We start from the raw sequence: 22,606 nt of genomic DNA, 5'->3' as shown, positions 1-22,606 counted from the left end.
AGGAAGGCTCAGCCCACTGAGTTCAAATCTGGTCTCAGACACTTCCCAGCTTGTGGCCCTGGACAAGTCACTTGAGCCTGTTTGCCTTAGTTTCCTCATCTGTCAAATGACCTGGAGAAGGAAATGGCAAACGCCTCCAGCATCTTTGCCAGAAAAACCCCAATTAGGGGCAGCCGGTGGCTCATGGATAGAGCCTGAAATCAGGAGGACCTGAGACGCTTAACACTTCCTGGCTGTGTGACCCTGGGTGAGTCACAACCCCAGTTGCCTCAGCCAAAAAAAAAAAAAAAAAAAGAAAACCCTAAATAGGATCAGGAAGAGTCAGGCCATCTTACCCACTTCGCACATTGGTTAGGAGGATCATATTAGGTCATGGGGGTGATTTATAAACTGGATGCAAAACATTATATACATGTTGCATAATGTCAACTATATAAATAGACACCATCATTTACAAACAAAACTCTGTAAGTTATAACTCTCCATATAACGAGAGAGAGAATTACAACTCCGTCCTCCGACTTTTGCCTCTACATGTAAAATAACAAAAACAACTCCAAGTTCTACAGCACTGTGAGCCCAGGCTCAAACCTGGATCGTCTGCACAAGACTCTGTCCATAGGAGGAGATCAGGACGCCTTTTCCCGGTGTGAGAGGTGAAGTTGACCCAAGGATAGCCCGGGCCCCGCATAGAAATCGGGGACCTCGTGCGGTCCTGGCTTTTCTCGCATGTCTGCCTTGCAGAAGCTGACCTCTGTCTATGGATTTCTCCCCATAAAGGGTCTGGAACGATGGGTTTCCTCTTTTGAAGCAGGAAAGCCTCTGTTCTCCTAAGTTCTCAGGCCCAGGACCCTGGGGTGGGGAAATCAGTGTGAGGAGAGTCTAGGGTTAAACTCAGAGTCTCAGCACTTAAAAGTTTGTAATGTGATTTCCTCATAGCAATCTTTTAAAAATGTATTTACTGATAGCTTTTTAAATTATCTCCCCCATTTCTGAATATATTGCTCTCCCCTCTCCCACCCACAGAGTCATCTTTTGTAAGAAAGATATTTTAAGTTTGAGCTTTTTATTCTGCACTTAAACACCAAAAAAAGAAAGAACATTTCCATCTACTCAGCTGAACAAAAAAGGTACTGTATATGAAACTGTCAATCTTCATTCGATATCGTTTACTTTTTTTTTTTTTTAATAAAGCATATACTATCCAGCTGGATGTGGGGGTGCATACCTATAAGGCCCGCTACGGGAGAGGCTGAAGCTACTCAGATTCTAAGCTCAGAAATTCTGAGCTGCAGTAGTCAATAGTCAACAAATATTTAATACTTAGTGGGCGTCAGTTATGGGGATACAAAAAAAGACCAAAGAAAAACAGTTCCTGCTTTCAGGGAGTTTATCATCTAGAGGGAGGAGACAAAAACCAAAAGAAAATTGAAAGTGGAAGGGTGATGGGGAAGGGGAGGGACAGAAGGGAGCTGAACAGAGTACAGAGGTGTGTCCGAGAAGTCCCAAGAGACAGGAGGGATCCAAACCAATATGGTGAATACACTGCTTTTCTTTCCGGAGCAGGGTAGCCAGGCTGCCCAAAGAGGTGTGAATTCCAGATCGGATGGAACAAATCAGAGCTTCCTTGCTGATGAGAAGTAATAGGATAGGCTAGTGAGGGAACTTTGTACTTCTATCCAAGTTGAGATGGGTAGGCCTTTCCCCCTCCCTCTCCCTCTTCCTCTCTCTCTTTCCCTTTCTCCCTCCTTCTTTTCCTCTCTCTCTCTCTTCCTCCTTCTCTCTCTCTGTCTCTGTCTCTCTCTGTGTATTTACCTTCACTCTGAGCCAGTCAAAGCCCAAACAATGACCAAGTAGGACTCGGCTTGGGACTGGCCTATCTATATATACGTGTGTGTGTGCATTTCCATGTTTTTCTTTCAAAACTAACCCACTTGTTTGTGCTTTTTCTGTTCCCTTTTGTGCATTTAAAAATGTTTTCACATACTACAGTTTGTCCCGGCATTCCTCATTTGAAGGGCACTTCCTTGGATTCTAGTTTTCCCTTTTTCCCCTTTAATCTTTCATTTCAGAATCATTTCTCCTTCTTTCCTTTACCCTCCCCCCTTCCCAAGACAGAGCAATCTGATGTAAGTTAAACGTGCAATGAAAGGACCATTTTATCCACCTTCTTAACTTTTTACCTTTGGGAAAATGATTCCCAGAAGGGAAAGTGATTTGTTTGGGCTCTCTTGGCTACCCAGGACCAGAATGGTGATTCAAAAGTCCAGGCCCTGACTCTGAGGCTAGCCCATTTCCCATAACTTGGTGAAACTCCTTGGCTGAGTGAAGAGGAAGCTTAGGACAGGAGAGGTTGGCTGCTTAGGACTGTCTGCTCCCGGGTAGGAGATGTGGGGGATTTCGGGAGCATATTGATCCTGATGCCCTTTGCCCCTTCCCCCAGGAAGGGACCACGGGACAGTTTCCCCACAGTTGACCATGGCCTGTGAAGGATCTCTCCCTTTCTTCAAATCCTTTTGTCCCCCTGGGGCTCGATTTCCATCCCTTTAGGATGAGATTGGAACAAATGGTCTCTACGGTCCATTGCCACCATAACACTTTTCATTCTAAGTTCTCCTCTAGCTGTAAAACCTCACATTCTACAAGCCAATGACTGCACGATTGCTAAGATCCCTCCAGCTATAAATCCTGCAGTTCCTGGATCCCCTCTCCCCACTCCGCCCCAGCATTCCCAACACCACCCAGGGAGATGGTGGGAACGGAGCCGGGGAGGAGAGGTTGGCAGAGGGGCCCTGTCTCTATGTGGGAAGGCCCGAGGCTGAGCCGGGAACGAGCGTCCTGGGGAGGGAGCCATGGGCTGGGGGCTTCCAGAAGGAAGGAGTGAGAGGCTGGATGACCTTCACCATCCCCCTAATCTGAAGTCTGCTGCTAGTCCCTCCCTTCCCTGTTCCCTCCCCGCTTGGGCTCAGGGGACAGCACGGGAGAGCACAGGAACTGGGGTCACAAGGTCCCCGCAAGAATGAGCCTGGGAAGGGCTCCAGGCGGGGAAGGAAAGTCCTCCCTCTGAGCCATCAGATAAAGAACATACAACCCCCCAAGCACACACATTTCCCGTGTACACTTAGCCCAGTACACATGCATGGCCAGAGCCACACACCAGATGAAGAACACACTAATGCACCCACACACCGCACACCTCCCCCTGATCTGCCTCCGTGCTCAGATCACCTCCCCACACAAACACCCTTAACGCACACAGATGCTCCGTGCAAGCCGACAATGCTGATGTCATCCCCGTACACATCCCCACACACACTGCTCCACATACACCGCGTAATCCTGAGAGGAGTGCTACGTGCTCTCCTTATTGATCCTCAAACATCCCTGGGAAACAAGGACTTTTTATCCCATTTTACAGTTGTGGAAACTGAGGCAAGCTGGTTAAGTGACTTGCCCAAGTTGTGCAGGTGATAAATGGGTAAGTCTGGGTTGGAATGTAGGCTTTTTGGGTGGTGAGTCAGTTGGAATAGTATGTCAAGGAAGTTTGTAACGAACCGCTCCGCCTATCCCTATAGAAATGCAAACCCCGGAGAAGCTGGGCGGTGCAGCGGATAGAGTGTAAGTCTCGGAGTCCGAGCTGAGTGCAAATCCAGCCTCAGGCACTTACTGGCAAGTCATATAACCCTAATTGCCTCCCCTCCCCCAAATGTCCCACAGAAACACGGACCCCAATCTGCACCTTCCCATTCTCCCCGTCAAACACGCACTTGTGTCATGTGTGTTCCTGGTACGGCCAGCCTGCACGCCCTTGGTGTGTTTGTGCGGCCTTCACACACACACAGTTCTCTGAGACACACATGCGTACCTTCGCAGCAGTGATTCTAACGTAAACAGCATTTTAAGGTCTGTTATTTTAAAGCAGCCTTTGATTGGCGCTCTCTGGGTTTGAACCTGCTGTCCCACCATTCCCACCCCCCTGGACCACTGCATTCGCTGTGCATTCCTCCTGCCTCCCCGGCACAGTCCGTCCCTGCTCCCCCACACGCAGCCACAGCCTCAGTCACAAGAAACCCCCTTTCCTGCAGTTCCCTCTCCCCACCCCCACTCTGCCTCCCCCGTCCTAGAGTCATAAAGTCTGAGGCTGACCTCTCTGAGAGGGGGAGCTGGGGAGAGAAAGGAGGGAAGTGTGTGTGTGTGTGTGTGTGTGTGTGTGTGTGTGTGTGTGTGTGTGGTGTGTGCAGGGAAGGCAGCTGGCCTTGGGAACGCTTTCCCAGCTTAGCTCCCGGTCTTTGAGACCCAGCCGGGCCCCTGTGAGGGGCTGCCCACAGCAGGGGCGAGTCTGTGGGAACCAGACAGCTTAGGGCACTGCTCCCCGGGCTCGTTTCCTCCCCGGCCCCTGGGGAGCCCGGGAGGGGAGGGAGGGAGTCTGCGAGGCGAAGGGAGGGAGGGAGGAGACGGAGGTCAGTTAGGTTGATCAGCCGGCCCAGACACTCAAAGCTGGGCCAGTAAGCCCCGGGCCTTCCGGGAGGCGAGGGGATGAGAGAGGAGAGAAGTAGAAGAAAAGAGAAAACCCAAGAAGAAAGAATGAAGAGTTAGGAGAGGCTGAGGAAGGGGGGCAAATCGGCCTGAGCAGGAGCCTGGTACTCTCTCCGCAGCCCCCTGATGTGGAGGGATCCTCCTCAAAGTGTCTCTCCCTCCTCCCTCCGGCCATGGCCTCAGGAGTGGACTGGTGTTTTCTCCTCCTTCTTACTCCGCCATCCAGGCCCCCGACCCTGCCAGCCCCTGCCTCAGGGCATTTATCCCAAGAATCTGTCACCAGCCTTTACTGGACAGTCCGTTGTTCTAAAAGAATGACAGGAAACCTATGTACAGAGATCATTCAGGACCACTGGCAGAGACCAAGCTACAGAAGCAACATCGAGTCCCTCCTTGTCTGACTCTGGGCCAGATTAGTGAGAGGTGACCATCCCTCTCCCTTCCTCCAGCAGCCCCGAGCCTCCAGCTTCCCAGGGTCCAGATGGGAAGACTAAGGGCTCCGAAAAAGGCATTCACTTGCTAAGGACATCCCCGTAGGATAGGGTGTGTGTGGGGAAACACAACCCAGGAATCCTGGCCTTCAGCCCCGTGGTCCTTTTTCATTCCAGAGATCAGGAGAAGGAAGAGTTTTTAGGAGAATTAATTCATTATCCTTGAGACAAGCGCCTTCGGCTTCCAAATCCCATATTCTAACCATCAATGGTCTGCAAAACACCCTCTCCTTGATTCATAAGAGTTAATGAGGAGTTGTGGAGGGGGGGGGGCTCCAAAGGATCCTAATCTTACAGATTTCACAGGCCTAAAGGAAGATCCCTGCCCTAACCTCCTAATTGCCATAAGGAGACCCAGATGACTTCCAGAAAGGAGGAAGGGGCTGAGGGAAGGAAATGGGCACCAAACTCTCAGGGCCTCAAGTTCACTCGTCCCCAGACTAGGGATGTGGAAAAGTGCAGGAGGCCAGAAAAACCATATTTCAGGAAGGGCTGGACTCTGGAACCTGTTCCCCAGTGGCTGGAGGTGCTGGGTGGAACAAAGGCAGAAGAGAGTACTATTCTAGTAGAAAAGAATGATGACCTGAAAATCGGGAGACTGGGGTTCAAATCTTGGTGGGTCCCTTAAGCTCCCTGTGGAACTTGAGGCAAATCACTTCCCAGCTCCCTCTTATATAAAATAAGAAAGCAAGGTTAGGGAATGTCTATAGGTGCTTCCAGTTCTGAGACCTGCCTGAGACCTGCCTGCTACAGTGCTACAAGTCTCTTTCCTCCTCATCTCTAACCAAGTGCCTCTCCCCTGGGTCTCACCAGCTCTGTCTGACCTCCCGAACAGCAAGAAGAACAGAGTGGGGGTGAGGTGGGAGTGTCTGATATGAGGATTATGTAAAGACTCGTCTAGAAGAAGAAGGGACAAATTCCTAGATTGGAGTGGAGGAAGAGGATGGTGGGGGTTCTAAGGAGTCTATCTCCCTCACTGTCTATCCCCTAGGAGTCTTGGTCACTTCGGAGTCCCTGAGAATTGCAGGGGGAGAAGGAGAGCATCTGGAAAGGACAAGGAATAGACTCCTTTTCCTCATTCCGCATTCTCTCTGGACTCTCCCCTTTTTTCCCTCCTGTTTTGTTTCCTCCCACTCCAATCTTCCTCTATCCCTTCCCTGAGTGTCAGGAAACTCCCACCAAAAGTCCCCTTGCAGAGAAATTCTCATGGGACCAGGAAATTCAGCCCAACCCCTTGCCCATCCCCATCCCCATGGGGAGACAGCTACCCAGAGGCAGCCCCAGAAGAACCCAGGAGTCCTGGACCCCATCCACCAGGCCAGGCTTATGGTGTCTTTCAAGACTCACTTGCTTTATTAAGTAGAGTGTCGAGTAAAATCTGACATAGGTCCAGCCTCACACCTCCTTCCCCACATCCCCCACATTTGTCCATGGAGGGGCCAGGGCATGAGGTCATTACACCAAACTGGATCATTCAAGGAAGACAAAGATCTCTTTCTGCTTTTTCTTCAGTTCTGTCCAGTGGCTTGGGGGCCTGGCTCTCCTAACTACTAGCTGAATTAACTTAGAAAAGTCACTTTCCTTCTTGGGAATCTCTCTGTTTCCTTCTTTGTAAAATGAGAGTATGGCATTAGATGAACTTAGCAGTCCCTTCCAGTTCTTATGGCCTCTGATTTAGTTTTTCATCCGGCTTTGGGAACCCTCCTTCTCTCTAGCCCGGACTTTTCTGTAACCCGTCTTCCATCAAGGGAGAGCCCTGACCGCTGCCCCCCCCACTTTCCCTCAGAGGCCCAGTGTGCTGGGACAGGCTGAGTAGAGCATCTTCCTCCAGAGAGTATCAAATGGCTCCAGCCCTCAGGTTAGGAGTCCATTCTGTAGCATGTCTTTGAATGAATTGGTGGGGGAGCCCATCTGGGTACAAGGGAAGAAGAGGAGGACCAGAAGGGAATATTCATTCAAAGAAGAGCATTCCCGGGGTCCGATAGAGGCAGTGGGGCAGCCCTAGCTGGTAGCTTCCTCCTCCCTGGAGTGGGAAAGGCCCCCCGCTCCAGGGCTCCTTCTGGTTCCCCCGAAGTGGCAGTGGGGACTGGAAGGGGGGTGACTGAGTCGGGGTGGCTGGGGAAGCGGGAGTGGGTGCAAGCAAATGATCCATAGTCGGGCCACAGCCCCGCTCATCCATGCGGAAGCTCAGGGCTTGCACACGGCACTGGTAGCTGCCACCCAGAGCTTCAGCCCCACCAAAGCTGCCAAAGATGGGCAGCCCTGTCTTGCCATAGGCCTCAGCCTCGGGGAATCGGGCTGGGGAGGGCTGAGGGCCCTGAGGGGCCGGGAAAACTGGGGGCAGGCTGAATGCTGGGCAGGGAGAGGCAGAAGAGGAGGAGGAGGAGGAGGAGGAGGAGGAGGAGGAGGAGGAGGAGGAGGAGGAGGAGGAGGAGGAAAGTGGCAGCTCTCGAGGGTCCACCCTCTGTCCAGGAGACCTGGCCGGCTCAGGAGGTTCCTTCAGGTCTATCAGCATCTGGGAGGCTGGCAGGGCCAGTGGCTCGGAAGTGGGAAGGTACAGGCCGGCTGGGGTGGCAGGGAGGGCCTCTGTAAGTCCCCCAAAGAGGCTCTCGCTGGGTGATGGGGCTGGATGAGCGTGGCAGAGGCCCTGGGACTCAGGCAGCTCCAGCGGAGGGGCTAGGCAGGATGCCGTGGCAGCCTTGGTCTGGCCCGCCTCCCGCTCTTGGGCTTCCCTCTGGGGGTCTGGCACCCCAGAGGCCCGGTAGCCCCCACGAGCTGACCCAGCCCGGGCCCTGCTCTTGACCTTCCTCTGGGTCTGAGTCTCAGGCTCAGAGCCCCTCTTGCGGGTGAAGCGGCGCCTCCGTCGCAGAAAGCTGCCGTTTTCAAACATGTTGTAGCTGTCGGGATCCAGGGTCCAGTAGCTGCCCTTGCCAGGTCTGCGGTCATCCCGGGGCACCTTGACAAAGCACTCGTTGAGGGACAAGTTGTGCCGGATGCTGTTCTGCCAGCCAGGACGGTTGTCTCGATAAAAGGCAAAGCGGCCCATGATGTAGTGGTAGATGGCACTGAGGGTGGCTCTCTGGCCCGGGGAGCTCTGGATGGCCATGGTGATGAGGGCGATGTAGCTGTAGGGGGGCTTGGCTAGCTCCCCAGGCCGGCTGGGGCCTGGGTCCTGGCCCTGCCGGCTGGGAGCCGAGTCCCGGTCCTGGCCATTCCCAGGGCCCCGTGGAGTGGGACAGCCAGGCTGCATCTCTTTCCTTTCCCAGAGGCCTTCACCGCCAAAAGCCGGTCAGGAGGCTCCTCCAGCTGGTTAAAAGCCCTCGGCCAGCCCAGCCCCTGTGGCTTGGACCGGCTAGAGGGGAGGGATCAGGCCTCCCTACCCCCACCCCTTTCCCACCCAGCTGCCAGTCCCAGCTGGAGGCCGTCCTGCTTGTGGGGGCCTGGGGAGGGGCCAAGCTTTGGCCCAGCCCCAACAAGCTTCAGGGCTGAGGGTCCCCGGGGAAGGAGAGCCGGAGGATGAGGCAGAGGTTGGATTGGCCGGGCAGAGCCGAAAAAAGAATGGCGAGTCGGGCTAGAGATTCTTTCTCTCCTTCCTGGAGCTCTCCTCCAGCCTCTCCTCCACCTCCATATATATCTCAGCGTTTCTCTTGCCATTAAATTTTTGCTCTGCTCAGTGCTCTCCTGTTTCCCTTCTTTTTTTCTCCTATAATTATCTACCCTTCCTCTATTTGTTTCCCTGTCTCTTCTCTCTTTTTTTCTCTCTTAAGCCCTTCCTTTTCATCTTCCTTTTTTCTACTCCCTCACCCTCTCCCTTCTCTTTATGCTTCTTTTCCAATCATCCCACTTTTCTCTTTGTATTCTCCTCTTTTCCCCTTTTCATACAAGGATCAGATTGTTCTCCCTTGTGAGGAGAAGGCAAGAGTGTGAAGTAAACCCAGGGGACAGGAGATGAAGGATCTCTGGGAGAGTTGTTGGGAAGGAAAAAAGAATAAGAATTAGGAAGAAATGGGGGCCATGAGGCTGAGAAGGGAGAACAAGGTGGTGGGGAAGGAGAAGGGTAAATGAGGGCCAAGAGCCAGGGAGGCGAGGTGGGAATTGGAGGGAGAAGGGGTCTGAGAGCCTGGAGAGGAGAATGGGAGGGAGCAGGAGAAGGGATGGGCATGGGGAAGCCCCTGGCCCTAGCAGAGGAAGGATGTGGGGGTGAGACTTCAGTAAGTACTGTAGCTCCTTGCCCCTAGCTCCCTCTGCTGAGCTTTGAAGAAAAGTCTGTTTTGCTGGGCTGAGTCACATTTTCTCCTTTCAACCTGTCCTGGCCCTTTATAGACCTTAGTTGGGGAGTGCAGGGAGAGGAAGGGCCTATTCACCTTTAAGGCTGACCAGTGGTTCTGAGTCAGACTTCCTGCTCTGAGATCCAGAAAACAGGGATCATTGGGCAGAGAAGAAAGCCAGAGGATCTGGGCTGCGTCTCAGTTTTGTTACTGCCTTGTGTGAACTTGGGCAAGCCCCTTTCCTCCCCCCAGGAAGCCCCTCCTGGTCCCTCCATGCTCAGTGTCTGGGTCAGCCTCTGGGTCACCACAGAATGAGGGGCAGGATCCTTCATGACCACAAGTGTCTTCTCCGGGGGATGAGCAGGAAGGGAATAGGGGGAGGAACAGGGCAGGGCAGCTCCCCACTCAGTTTCTCTCATTCAAGACCCTATCCTAAGTAAGTGGCAGGAGAGGAGAGATTTTTGACCCAGTCAACGAAGCCCTTTGGACTGGATGCTAAGGAGGGTAATAGTGAATGTAGGGATAGGAGTCCTGGGTTGGGGATCAGAAGTCAACCTGATTTCAAATCTTAGCCCTGCAACTGTGTGATCATAGAGAAGTCTCTTCCCTCGTCCAAGCCTCAATTTGTTCACTTAGAACCCATTCACCATTTCAAATGTGAAATTCAAATGAGGAAATAACGACAGCTGATATTCATTCATACTTTTAAAATTTGCAAAATGCTTTATATACATTATTTCATCTTCACCACAACGCTGTGAGGTAGGTACCATTTTCTTTAAGAATTTGATTGTACGACAGGGGTGACACTGGCACGGGATGTCCCAGCATGGAGTGCCCTCATCAGAGAGGGTGCTGTGCTCTATAAGCAAAGCAGACCTGACAGCTCAAAAGAAACGTGAGATGCACAAAGTTGGAGAAGCGTCCCAAAAGTTCGTATTTGTGTCCGACCTGTGGCCGAGCCTTCCAAGCTCCACGTTAGTCTGATCAGCCACCGTTAGACATACGTCACCTCAACTCTAGCATAGGGGTGTCACTTTGTCCTCTTTGAGAACGAAGGACAACGACCAACCAATCACCATTTCACGGATTCTCAGGGGTTATGTGACTTTTCCACATGCACAGAATGTGGCTGTGAGCATGGAACTATGATCTCTCCTGACTCCAAATTCAAGGCTCTTCCCACTAAATAGATTAAAAAATGCTTTGCAAATTATATTGTCACATCATCACAGACAAACCCTGATTCCTTCTGACACATTTCAAGGGCAGGAAAGAATGTGGATGGCTCCTCATCAGCTCTCCACACTATGGGACATCCCTTAAAAAAAAAAAAAAAGCAGACTGATAAAGAATTACCTGAGATGTCTTAGGGAGTTCCTCTTAGAAATAACTCCTAAAGCACACTGAAGTTTAGTTTATACATACACATTGTGTCCCCACCCACTCAACAGGAGGACATAAAATCTGTTCTAAGGCAAGGTGAAGACCCTTAGCCCCAAGTACACTGGCTTAGGTTGATCAAAGATGTGCTCTAATAGGGTGATGCTCCGGAAATGGCGATGGCATGAGGCTATGGTCAGGGTTGGCTTGGCTGGTTCAGAATGTGGGCCACATTCTCTGGAGTACTGGGCTGGGAGCCTGGAGGATCGGGGGGACTGAGACGCCTAGAGCGCAAGAAGAGTTCTCGGGCAAACACAGGCTCTACCTGGGAAGAAAGGCAAAGAGCAGAGTAGTAGCTTCTGTATAATTAGATTATTGTGAGGATCAAATGAGAATAATATATGTATAGCACTTTGCAAAGCTTAAAGCTCTCTATAAATACTAGTTATATATTTCAGGAGGAGGGAACCCTGAGTCCTTCGTGGGTAAATCCATGCAAGGATGGGGGTATATCTGTCTCCCTCTTTCTCCCAGTTATCCCCTAATCTTTCTACCTTCCTTATTCCCAAGCTAGGCCTGGCTCAAGAGCTCCCACAAGTCCTTCGCAAAGACTGAAAGGGAGGGAAGCTGGAAAGAAAGACTTCAACAAAGGTTTGCAGAGAGTTTGGTAAGTCAGTGAAAGCAGAGAGCTGGAGGGGGCCATCTGAGAACACAGAACACTGGAAGGAATGTTAGAGATGACCTAGTCTAATTTTCTGGTCTTATAGAGGGAGAAACTGAGGCCGTAAGAGAAGTCACCTGTCCAAGATCGGAGGATATGATTGTGTCATGTTTTAAAGCAAAGATGACATGAGTCTGAGAGGAGACCCTTAGCCCCTTGGCTCAGCTTGGTCAGCTATAATGGAGCAGTACTCCGGAGATGGGGCAGTGCTCTGAAGATGGAGTGAGACTGCAGTCAGGGCTGGTAAGGCTGGGTCAGAATGTGGGCCACATTCTCTGGAGCATTGGGCTAGGAATGTGGAGAATCTTGGGGACTGACACTTAGAGTGCAAGAAGAGCTCTTGAGCAAACACAGGCTAGGGTAGGGGAAGAGCACTGGATCTAAGTTGTTCCCTCCTCCCCAAACTTACGTGAGCCATGATGAGTCTTCCTTGGGACTGGCCAGCTGGACCTGGGTACTCCTCTCCAAAGCACAGTTGGATTTGGTACTGGGGTGCAGGCTCCCCAAGACATAGGTGTCGACGTAGCTCTGCAAGGCACAAAGGAATGGGATAGTGGTGGTGGTCTCTAATGCTAATGCTTGGTCTGTGTCAGGATCCCAAACCCAAGTAAGAAGGAATGTTGCCTATCTTCCAGTAATGGTTCGATTGGAATGCACTAACGGTCTTTAACACTTTCCCTGCCTGCTTTTTTGGGGAAAGTGGGCTTAGGTGGTCTTAAGCCATTTTATCCTACAGCTGCTGCTACTAATAAGGATGTCCAGCCCCTGTAGTTGGCCCTAACTAAGGCCCTCAGATATTCATTCTTCATTTTTGATGATAGTAACAACAGCTCACATTTCTATAGAATTTAGCAGTTTATAAAGTACCTTTCTAGAGATGGAGGTGGTCCAAGGAGGAATATTATACCCACTGAGATAGCTCAGGACTGTGAAAGAACAGTTTCCATTTCAACCTCAATAGACCCAGGTTTGAATCCTGACTTGACCATTCAATAGTGCTGAGTCTTTATGCACTTTCTTCTTTTTATTCTGTTAAATCCTTCTTTCCATTCTAGGCAAGTCACTTTTCCTCTATTTGTCTTAGTTTCCTATTTTATAAAGTGGGATAAAAGCACCTATCTCCCAGAGTTGGGGTAAGGATCAAGTGAGATACCTGTAAAGCACTTAGTGCAGTGCTTAACACATAGGACACAAATGCTTATTCCCTTCTCTTTCCATTCCCTGCTGTGGCAGGAAGAGAACAGAATCTTGTGTTCTTAAAGGTCCTGCAAACAGCACACAAGCACTGGAAGGTTCTGCCAACTAAAAAGGCTTTAAATATGAGTCTAGAAAGATTGTGTTTGCCTTTTACTGACTAATCTAAGTGTGAAGCAGCTCATTAAGATAAGGTTGGCAACCAGAGTAATATATTTCCCCCTTCCCTTTTCCCTTTCCTTTTCCTTTCCTTTCTTTTTCTTCCTTTCCTTTTTTCTTTTTTCATTTCCTTTCCTTTTTCCTTTCTTTTCCTTTCTCTTCCCCTCCTTTCCCCTCTCCCCTTCCTTCCTTCCTTCCTCCTTCCTTCCTTCCTTCCTTCCTCCTTCCTTCCTTCCTTCCTTCCTTCCTTCCTTCCTTCCTTCCTTCCTTCCTTCCTTCCTTCCTTCCTTCCTTTCCCTCCCTCTTTTCCTTTCTTCTTTCCTTACTCTTTCTACCCCTTACTTTCTCTATCTTTCCTTCCTCTTCCCATTTGCCCTTTCTCCCTTCCTTCCTCCTCCTCTCTCTCCCTCTGCCTCTCTCTGTCTCTATATCTCTCTTTCTCTCTCTCCCTCTCCCCATTATGACATGATGCCTCTGAAATTTTGTGGGTTATATGACATTAACAGATTACACTTTTATATCACTTTGAGTTTTATAAGATGCTTCCTTCATAATGGCACTATTCAGTAGGAAGTGGAAATGTGATGTCCTTTTTTATAGATGGGGAAACTGAAATTCAGGGAAATACTTACCCAGGAGACATACAGGTAGTAAATGCCAGACTAGTACTCAAACCCATGCCTCTTAACTGAATACTGATCTTACTTCACCAAGAGGGTGTCCTCAACTTCTTGTACTCCTGTCCACACCAGTAACCCTCCTTTACCTCCCAAACTGGACCTTGCCAGTCCCCTCTCCCCCAGGTGCTTACGATCCAGGAACTGCTGAGTATCCAACAGCTTATAGGTCTTCTCTCTTTCCAATTTGTTGGGCTGGTTACAATGAGGTGCCAGGGGACCTCGCCAGTAAACACGACCCTGGCACTGCCTCTTAGCAAACACCCCCTCAGGAGCTACCCATAGCAGGACTCCCCTGTCCAGGTGAGGCAAAAGGCGTTCCAGAATCTGGGTGACAAGTGGGCTGGTCCCTGGCAGAGCTTTAGGTGATGGGAACTGGATCTGCTCCAGTCTGGCAGGACCATAGAGATGTGGACTGTCCATGGGCACAGGCTGGGTTGTCAAGCGGCAGCCCTCAGCAGTGTGAACAATGGCCTCCTTCACCAGGATATCTCGGTAGTACAGACGGATGTGGAGCCAGCAGTCTGAAGTGGGTGATACATCAAATCATCTATAATCATTTCCTGAGCATTGGCTAAACTCCCAGCCCTTTCCAGGGTACTGAGGAGAAGATGAAGATAAAGTTGATAGATGCTAGGTCAAGTCCTCAAGTAATACACAGGACTCATTCCTAGGAAATGTCTAGGTGATAAACACAGGCAAACTGGTCAGGGCCCAATGAGTGGGACAGACAAGGTTGTAGAAGAGAGAGAAAATTGCCCCTTCTGAGCTGAGAGGAGTTGGGAAACACTCCTGAAGGAAATAGGATTAGAGCTAGTCCCTCATTTCATACTCTTCTTGCCTCCCTGACTAGATAGAGAACCCCAAGAAGGCAGTGGGTGTTTCATACCTGTGTGCTCTGTCACAAAATAGTTGAACACAGGATTAGGCATATATTTATTGTGTGAATAAAAAGTGAAAAGACATAGAGCAGTCAGTCAACAAGCATTTCTTTCCTTTCCTTTTTTTTATTTTTTATTTTTTTTTTTTTTTGGTGAGGCATTAAGGATTAAGTGACTTGTTGGAGTTACATAGCTAGTAAGTATTAAGTGTCTGAGGCTGAATTTGAACTCAGGTACTCCTGACTCAAAGGTCAATGCTATATCCACTGCACATCTAGCTACCCCTCAATAAGTATTTCTTAAGAATGTGCTATATGACAGACAACATACCAAGCACTGGGTATATAAGAAAAGCAAAAAATAATTCTTGTCCTCAAGAGGCTTGTGTCCTAATGGTGACACAATATGTAAATATATAGGTACAAGATACATACAAAACAGATAGAAAGAAACCTATGTTTGGGGTGATATAAAAAGGCCACATTTGAGATGAGTATTGAGGCAGAATTACCAAGAAGAGCCAGGAAATGGAGGAGTGAAGAGCAACAAATATATAGATCACTGAAGCTGGGTCATAGAGTTTCCAAAAGGAAATAAAGTATAAAATGATTGGAAAACTAGGAAAAGACCAGATTATGAAGAGCTTAAAATGCCGAACAAAAGATTTTGTCTTTGATTGTGGAGGTAATAGAGAGTCTCTGGTCAGATCTGTGCTTTAGGAGAATTGCTTTGGGAAGTCAAATGGCAAGATGGTAAGACAAAAGGAGCAAGGAATTCAGGAGCAGAGATAGAGAAGCACTGAATTGGTTTGTCAGTAGTTTGAAATGGGGAAAACAAGTGTTGGAGTACAGCCTGGGAAAAGTGATGAGGGGAATGATTGGAAGTTCCAGGGACAAAGAATAGGGCTAGCAGTTTTAAGGCATAGGAAAAGACAGAAATAGGAATAGTAAATGGACTTGGGATTTCATAAGTATAGGAAACTCTCATATAAAGAAACTTTTATCAGTGAAGGGCAGCAGTTTCTCTGCAACTTAATAGTCATTTTTATAATAGCTTTTTATATCAAGAATTTAATGACATAATATTTGCAAAGTGTCTGGAAAATCCTAAACTATTATATCGATGCTAGCTACTAGTAACATAGAAATAATACATATGGATTCTGGCAAGATTAAAGATAAAATCATCTTTGTGTATATCTGAGGTCAAGTGGAGAAATAGATTATTTGAACTGAGTACATCGAAGAAGTGGGAATTAGAGTATTTTAGAGAATAGCAATATGCACATTCAAGTTCCCTATTGTGAGGCTAGGAGTTAGAGTTGAGAAAAAGTAAACCAGACACTGAACTCATTAGGAAAGGAGAAGGATAACCTAAGTATGGTGCCAGCACAGTGAGTATGAATGTGGGTCTATGCACATATGGATGCTTTGAATGTATGATGCTCACATGAGCACCTGTGTTAATTGTGGCCTTGGTGTATCCAGCCAACAGGTACATGTACTTATGAGTTTTTTTGTGCGTCTCTGAGCACATGTAGGAATGGCTGGATAGTTGTGGCTAGGCTAGGGGTTCTTAATCTTTTTCATATCACGGTCCCCTTTAGCAATCTGATCCTTGGACTCCTCAGAAAAAAACATTTTTAGGTATGCAAAATGAAATAAAAGCTCACGCTTGAGATGGAAAATGCCATCTGCATCTAAAGAGAGAACTTTGGAGACTGAATGTGGATAGAGGCACCAAATTTTCATCTTTTTTGTTTGCTTGCTTTTTCTTTCTCTGTTTTTTTTCCTTTTTGGTCTGATTTTTTCTTGTACAATATTACAAATATGGAATATGTTCAAAAGTATTGTACATCTATAATCTATATCAGATTGCTTGTTGTCTTGGGGAGGGGGAAGGTAAAGGAGGGAGAAAGAAAAAATCTGGAAAACAAAATCTTACAAATAGGAATGTTGAAAACTATGTATCTGGAAAAATAAAATACTACTGAGAGAAAAAAAGATCAGAGAAACCTTACAAGCTGATAATCCTTACCAGAAGTGCTGACATTCTCATAGGAGGTCAGGCTTAGAGGAAGGTGACTCTGCGAAGGGTCCCAACTGTAAAACGTTCCTGTCACTTGATAATCTGGACAGGGGGAGAGGGAAATAGAAAAGGCACTGGTGTACCCAAGTGTGTAGAGCCATCTTCCTGATCAGCTCCCTCCCTTCAAGGTTCAGAGGTGAGCACACCTCTGGGAAACAAGAGAACAGGGAGTGGAAAGAGAGGGAAGAATTAAAAGGTAAGGAGGGCAGAAGAGCATAGAAAGACCCAAGCCCATAGAGGCCCCTTCCTTACCAGACTCAGCCTTTGGGCTGGTGAAGCAGGGGGTTGGGGAAACCTGATGGCAGCCCTTGGAAATCCTTTCTTTGCCAGTTTCCTCATCTGAGTCTGAGCCAGCCTAGGTAGTGGGAGAGAGGGCTTATGAGGGCTCAGGGCTTGGGGGGGGGGGGCGGATGAGACTAGAGCCTAGCCACTGGTTTACTGTGGCCTTCCAGGATGAAATAAAGTCTCAGTGGGGAAAGAAGATGGAGAAAAATCATTGTTAAACAGATGGGCTCACCGACCAATCACATAATCACACACTTGCACCATGGACAGCACAACCCAAAGTGGGAGGGAATAAAATCAGATGTGAATATGCTATAAAAAGGGCAGTTTCCCAACTCCCAACTCTCAGTATCCCAGGATAGGAGGCGGATAGGGCTGCGGGGCTAGAAGGGATAGGTCTGGCAAGTATGGAGGGATGAGGGAGGTAAAAGAGACTTGAGGGTCAGGGATCGAGGTAGAGTGAGTGCCATTACACTGACCTGGTCTGGGGGCTGGAGAGGCTCAGTTGATAGATCTTTGGGGGTTTTCAGATGGCCCTTCTGCCCCTCATCCTCTGCAGGGAAAGCGAGTACATTAAGTTCTGATTTAAAGCTCTGGGAAATCCCTGTTCCCTTCTGCCTCTAGTAGTCCCCAAAGTCCTCTAAAGCTCCTCAGCAGTGAGGCTAAGGATGTTTGATGCCCTGAGGACCAAAACTTGGATCTCCAACCCCTAAACCCATGCTTTAAATGTGTCAATACCCAGGTTGCAGGTTTCCTTGCAGGTGATCTGATAGACCTTGTAGGGTTCAGAGATGTACAGTTGGCTGCGATCAATCACTTCTTGGAAGGATGTACTCTTGTTGAGGGCACAGCGCAGACGGGTCTTCCAGACAGATGGATCAGCTTTGTCTGTGCCTTCTTGGTACTTACCTTTGTAAATGGCCCAAGCCTAGGGGAAAAGAATAAGGCTCAGGTCTCAAACCTCTGAGCTCTGTGGAATTCTCTCAATTCTTCTGGAATTTAGCTCTGAGCACCCTCGCTATGTGGGGAGGAAAATTGAAGGCACCCTGGTCAGGAAATTCTAATGAAGGATATTGTGGGAGATCACAGGGTAAGGGATGTGATGATGGAAAGAATCTTCTCTTGAAAAACTAACTCCTGGGGCAACTAGATGATATAGTGGATAGAGTGCTGGCCCTGAAATCAGGAGGACCTGAGTTCAAATCCAGCTTCAGATACATAATATTTCTTAGCTGTGTGACCCTGGGCAAGTCTTTTAACCCCAATTGCCTCAGCAAAACAAAAAACAAACAAACAAAACCCCTAACTCCTCCTTAAGTCTACCTCATTTTTTAGTGGTCTTTCAATCACCTAAGCAGGAGGCTAAAGTTGTCTGTAATTCTTTTCTCACTTCCTACCATGAAACAGTCACCAAATTCTGCCAATCCCATTTATTCCCTCCTTTCCATTCTCTCCATCATGGTATTTTCCCCCTTTCCCTGAACTTTTAGAAAACCTTCATCTCTGGTCTCTTCATCTACAGTTTCTCCCTTTCCAATTCATCTTGCATATATTGCCTTAATAATCTAATATATACACATAAATATTTAGGATGTAGAGTTGGAAAAGGTCATATGAGTCATTTTGCAAAATGCTACATTTTACATAAGGAACTTGAAGCACAGAGATTAAGTGAATTGTTACTTATGTGACAAAGTGATACAGTGACCTAAGTGACACAGTGACAGTCACACAGCTAATAAGTTGCTAGATATAGATTTAAATCTAGGAGTTGGGAAGGAAAGAAGGGAAAAGGGAGGGAAGGAAGGGAGGAAGGAGGGAAGGAAGGAGGGAAGAAAAGAAAGAGGGAAAGAAAAAAGGAAAGGAAAGAAGGGGGAGGGATGGAAGGAAGGAGAAAGAAAGGAAGGTGGAAAGGAAGGAAAGAGAAGGAAAGAAGACCAGAAAGAAGGAAGGAGGAGGGAAGAAATGAAGGAAAGAAGAAAGGAGGAAGGAAGGAAGAAATAAGAAGGAAAGGAAGAGAGGAGGAGGATGGGGGAGGGAAGAAGGAAGGAAGGAGGAAGGGAAAGAAAAAGAGGGGAGGAAAGAAGGAAAGAGAGAGAGAGGAGAGAGAGAGAGAGAGAGAGAAGAGAGAGAGAGAGAGAGAGAGAGAGAGAGAGAGAGAGAGAGAGAGAGAGAGAGAGAGAGAGAGAGAGAGAGAGAGAGAGAGAGAGGCATTAAATTTTAGCATCCAGCATCCCTCTGAAAACTTTCACTGGAATCTTCTGGCAGAGTCTAGGATGTTGTAGCAAATGATTATTATAACCTTGTGTTTGATTTAAATTTTGGGGATAACAATTCATTATTTGACTAAAAAAAAAGAAATTTATTGGGAAAACAGGAAAGCAGTTGGCAAAAATTGGGCTTAGACCAATATTTTATGCCATTTACCAAGAAAAGGTCAAAATGGATACATGAGCTAGATAAAAAGAAATTAAAATTAGAAGAATGTAGAAATAATAACTACTAGACTCATGCATAGTGGAACATTTTATGAATAACTTAGAGCGTCATAAAAGCATTGTGAAGTGTAAAATGGATAATTTTGATTAAGTTAAATTTTCAAAAGTTTTTGTGCAAGTAAAACTAATGTAGATGGGATCAGAAGAAAAGCAGAACATTGGGAGGGAGTGGAAATTTTATAGACAATTTCTCAGATGAAGGTCTTATATCTCAAATAAATAAAAATTTTTGTCAAATCATTCCCCAATTGTAGTCAAAGGATATGAACAGGCAATTTTTCAGGGAAGTAATAAAAACTCTATATAATCATATAAAAATGCTCTAAATCATTATTGATAAGAGAAATGCAAATTAAAACAACTTTGAGATATCTTTTTGTACTTGCCAGATTGGCTAAAATGATAGAAGAGGAAAGCAATAAAACAATAAATGTTGGAGGAGATGATTGGGACACCAATTCACTGTTGGTGAAACTCTGAACTTAACCATTTTGGAGAGCAATTTAGAATTATGACCAAAGATTTATAAAACCCTCTGATCCAGCAATACCACTATTTGGTCTACTTCCCAAGTACTGGGGAAAAAAAGAAAAGAACTTTGTCGTGTCAAAGAACTGGAAATTGAAGGAATGCCCATCAATTGGGGAAAAGCTAAACAAATTGTGGTGTATAATCAGATGGAATACTACTGTTCGAAGAAATGATGAGCTGGTTGATTAAAAAAACCATGGACAGACTTGTATGAAGTAATGAAAAGCGAAATAAGCAGAACCAAGAGAGTATTGTATGCAGTATCAACATTATTCTAAGAATATCTTTGAATGACTAAGTCATTTTGAATATTATAGATTTTGAATATTAAATCAACTAAAAAGGACCCATGAAGAAAGATACTTTCCACCTCCAGAAAGAACTGATAAATAGAATATGCACATATATGCATAACTATTTGTGTCTAATGGTAGCCTTCTCTAGGGAGGGGTGGGGAAAGAGGGAGATAAAAAGTGCACACCAGAAGACAAAAAACAAAACAAAACAAAAAAAAAACTTAAAAGGAAACACAGAAAAGCAGGGTAGTTTTGGCAAATGTGTAGTACTTATTACAGTTTTTTTTTTTTTTTTTAAAGAAAACGTGAAGTGGAAATTTATGGTTTTATAGTCAGTCTTCTGTGTTGTGCTGTGTCTATGGAAATGTTCTCTTTTTTTAGTCTTTACATATTTAAGTTTAAAATAAATTTTAAAATAAAAAAAAAAAAAAAAGGATAAATTACTTGCCAGTGGTCATACAGCCAGTGTTTGAGGCATATTTAAACTGAAGTCCACTGTGTCACTTTGCTGCTACTGTACCACCTGGCTGGTTCAAACCATATTAATCTCTCCTCTACCTCAAAGGACCTAATGCTCTCAGGGTCTGTACATAGGACCTGTTTCCACGCTATACTGTCTGTACCCCTAAGTCTCCTGGTAAACGCGCCTCTTCATTTTGCGTGAGGCCTCCTGAGAGCAGGAACCACGTCTCTGAAACAGGTCTGGATTTACTGTCTGGACGATGTGGGAAGATCCCACCTTTGACACTCAATAACTGTGTGGATCCCTGGTCAAGTCACTTAACTCTGAGACTCAATTTCCTCATCTGTAAAATGGATGACCAGACTCTATTAGGTGGCCTGTAAGGTCTCTTCCAGTTCAAAAATTATGAACCTACGATGCTTTAATAGACAAAGAGAGCCAGAGAGGATTCCAGAAATCATGCGGTCCAATCCCAGCGAAACCGAAACCCGGGATTGAGGTTCCCAGTATTAGAGAGGGACTGGAACTCGGGTCTCTCGCTCTCCGTGCCCCTGCCTCACCTTGTCTGCCGCCTAGGGAGGGGGGCTAGGCTGACTAGAGTGGAACTCGACGGCTGCCCCCCGCCCCGCCCTATGCCAGCCCTCGCCCCACTTCTCCCCACGTGGGTGGCCTCAAAGCAGGTTAAGCTGTCCCGGCTCCACGGCTCCCGAGACTCCCTTGTGGCGGCCGCTTTACCCGAAAGAGCGCGGCGTCCTGCTGCTCCCTGTAGTCCTGCTTGGCCGCGTGCTTCCAGGGGATGCGGAACATAGTCTTCTCCCGGTTTTCCCAGCGGAGTCCGGGGTAGCTACCGCTTTCAATCTGAGCCACCAGCCAGTCCCTCAAACGCAAGGGGCCGCCTGGCTCTGCCATGGCCTTGCACCTTCGGGATTCAGCACCCCGGGAGCGAGCCAAGCGCGGTTCCCGGGACAGCTCCCGGCACAACGCACACGGCCCAGCGCTACATCCGCGGGGGCCGAGCAGTCTAGCAAGGACCAGGAGCGGGGCGATGAAATTGCACCGGATGGGAAGGGCTGTCTAGGGTTTCGGGGGGCTCGGAGGTTCTGCAGAGGTAAAGAAAGCGAAAGTGTCAGGGAGCTTTCGCTTTCCCTTTCTGCCACGAGATGTGCACCCGGCTCCCATCCTTTGTCCCTCCTATTACCTTCTCTCTCCCACTCTCCTCCTTTCCCCTCCCTCTCTTCCTGACTTCGCCTCCTTTTTCTTTCTCTTCCAACCTTTCTGTCTTTCTCTCCTCAAGTCCCTGGCCCCCCCTTATCCTCTCCCCCCTTTTCTTTTCCCCTTCCCTCCTCTTCCTCTGTCTTCCATCTCTTTTCCACCATCTTTTTCTTCTTCTATCCCTCTTTCTTCCCTCTCTTTCCTTATACCCAATAACAGTCTTCCCTGTCCCTCAAATAATACCCATTTTTGCCTCATGCACAATGCAAACTCTTTAAAGGCAGCTAATTTTTTTCGGTAGTTCCAGGGCTTAGCACAGTGCCTGGCACATTGTAAAGGCTTAATAAATATTTGTTGCTTTGATTCATTGCTGTAACTTATCACATAATATGGTTTATCAGATTTTGTATCTTACTCCCTTCCTGAACAGTGAACTTGTTGAGGGAAGGGAAGGTATCTTATCTAAACTTTGTCTTTACCATTGCACAGCACACAGTGGGAGTTTAAGTGTTTGTAGTCCTGTCACCCTCCTTCTTGTTCTCTCTTCCCTCTTTCTACCTTCCCTCCTTCTTTCCTCTTACTTCCCTTCCTCCTGCTTTCTTTTTTTTTTTTTCCTCTCATATCCCTGAAGGTACCTTGTTCTTGGGATCCCAGAAGACTGAAGGGAGACTGCCTGTAACTTTATCTGGTCCCCAATGAGTCAGACTCCATGATCCCTATCCCCACCTGAATCCAGATGCCAAGGAAATTTGGAAGTTCAAATGTGAACGGCTCCTCTGGGTAAATCACATCTCCAATCCCTTCCCTCCTTCAAGATAGAAGCTGAAAGAACATACAGTCCAACCCCTTTATTTCCCACAAGGGGAAACTGAAACCTAGAAAAGGAAATGGTCACACTCGAGGTCACACAAAGAATTGGTGGC

At 47.5% G+C, this 22,606-nt stretch overlaps 2 protein-coding genes across 3 annotated transcripts; both read right to left on the bottom strand.

The window, feature by feature from the left end:
• Positions 1-6,351: 6,351 nt before the first annotated feature.
• Positions 6,352-8,365, bottom strand: FOXS1 (forkhead box S1). Its single transcript, XM_074292782.1, has one exon. The coding sequence runs from the start codon at positions 8,275-8,277 to the stop codon at positions 6,979-6,981; it is 1,299 nt and encodes a 432-aa protein (XP_074148883.1). The 5' UTR covers positions 8,278-8,365; the 3' UTR covers positions 6,352-6,978.
• Positions 8,366-9,997: 1,632 nt separating this feature from the next.
• LOC141557309 (interferon regulatory factor 4-like) lies at positions 9,998-22,586 on the bottom strand. 2 transcript variants are annotated; one of them, XM_074292783.1, is made up of 9 exons: positions 22,410-22,586; positions 21,207-21,571; positions 17,422-17,611; positions 17,163-17,236; positions 16,651-16,753; positions 16,348-16,440; positions 13,564-13,953; positions 11,809-11,927; positions 9,998-11,003 (listed from the first exon to the last, which is right to left on the bottom strand). In XM_074292783.1, the coding sequence occupies exons 2-9, from the start codon at positions 21,378-21,380 to the stop codon at positions 10,875-10,877; spliced, it is 1,272 nt and encodes a 423-aa protein (XP_074148884.1). In that variant the 5' UTR covers positions 21,381-21,571; positions 22,410-22,586; the 3' UTR covers positions 9,998-10,874. The 2 variants fall into 2 exon arrangements, with proteins under 2 accessions (XP_074148884.1, XP_074148885.1); XM_074292784.1 differs by having other exon boundaries at positions 22,319-22,468.
• Between the last annotated feature and the right edge of the window lie 20 nt (positions 22,587-22,606).

Source organism: Sminthopsis crassicaudata, chromosome 2, assembly GCF_048593235.1.
Source record: "Sminthopsis crassicaudata isolate SCR6 chromosome 2, ASM4859323v1, whole genome shotgun sequence".
In the NCBI taxonomy this organism is placed as follows: Eukaryota; Metazoa; Chordata; class Mammalia; order Dasyuromorphia; family Dasyuridae; genus Sminthopsis; species Sminthopsis crassicaudata.
Note: the sequence above shows the minus strand (reverse complement) of the source record. Positions and strands in the feature narration are given on the sequence as shown.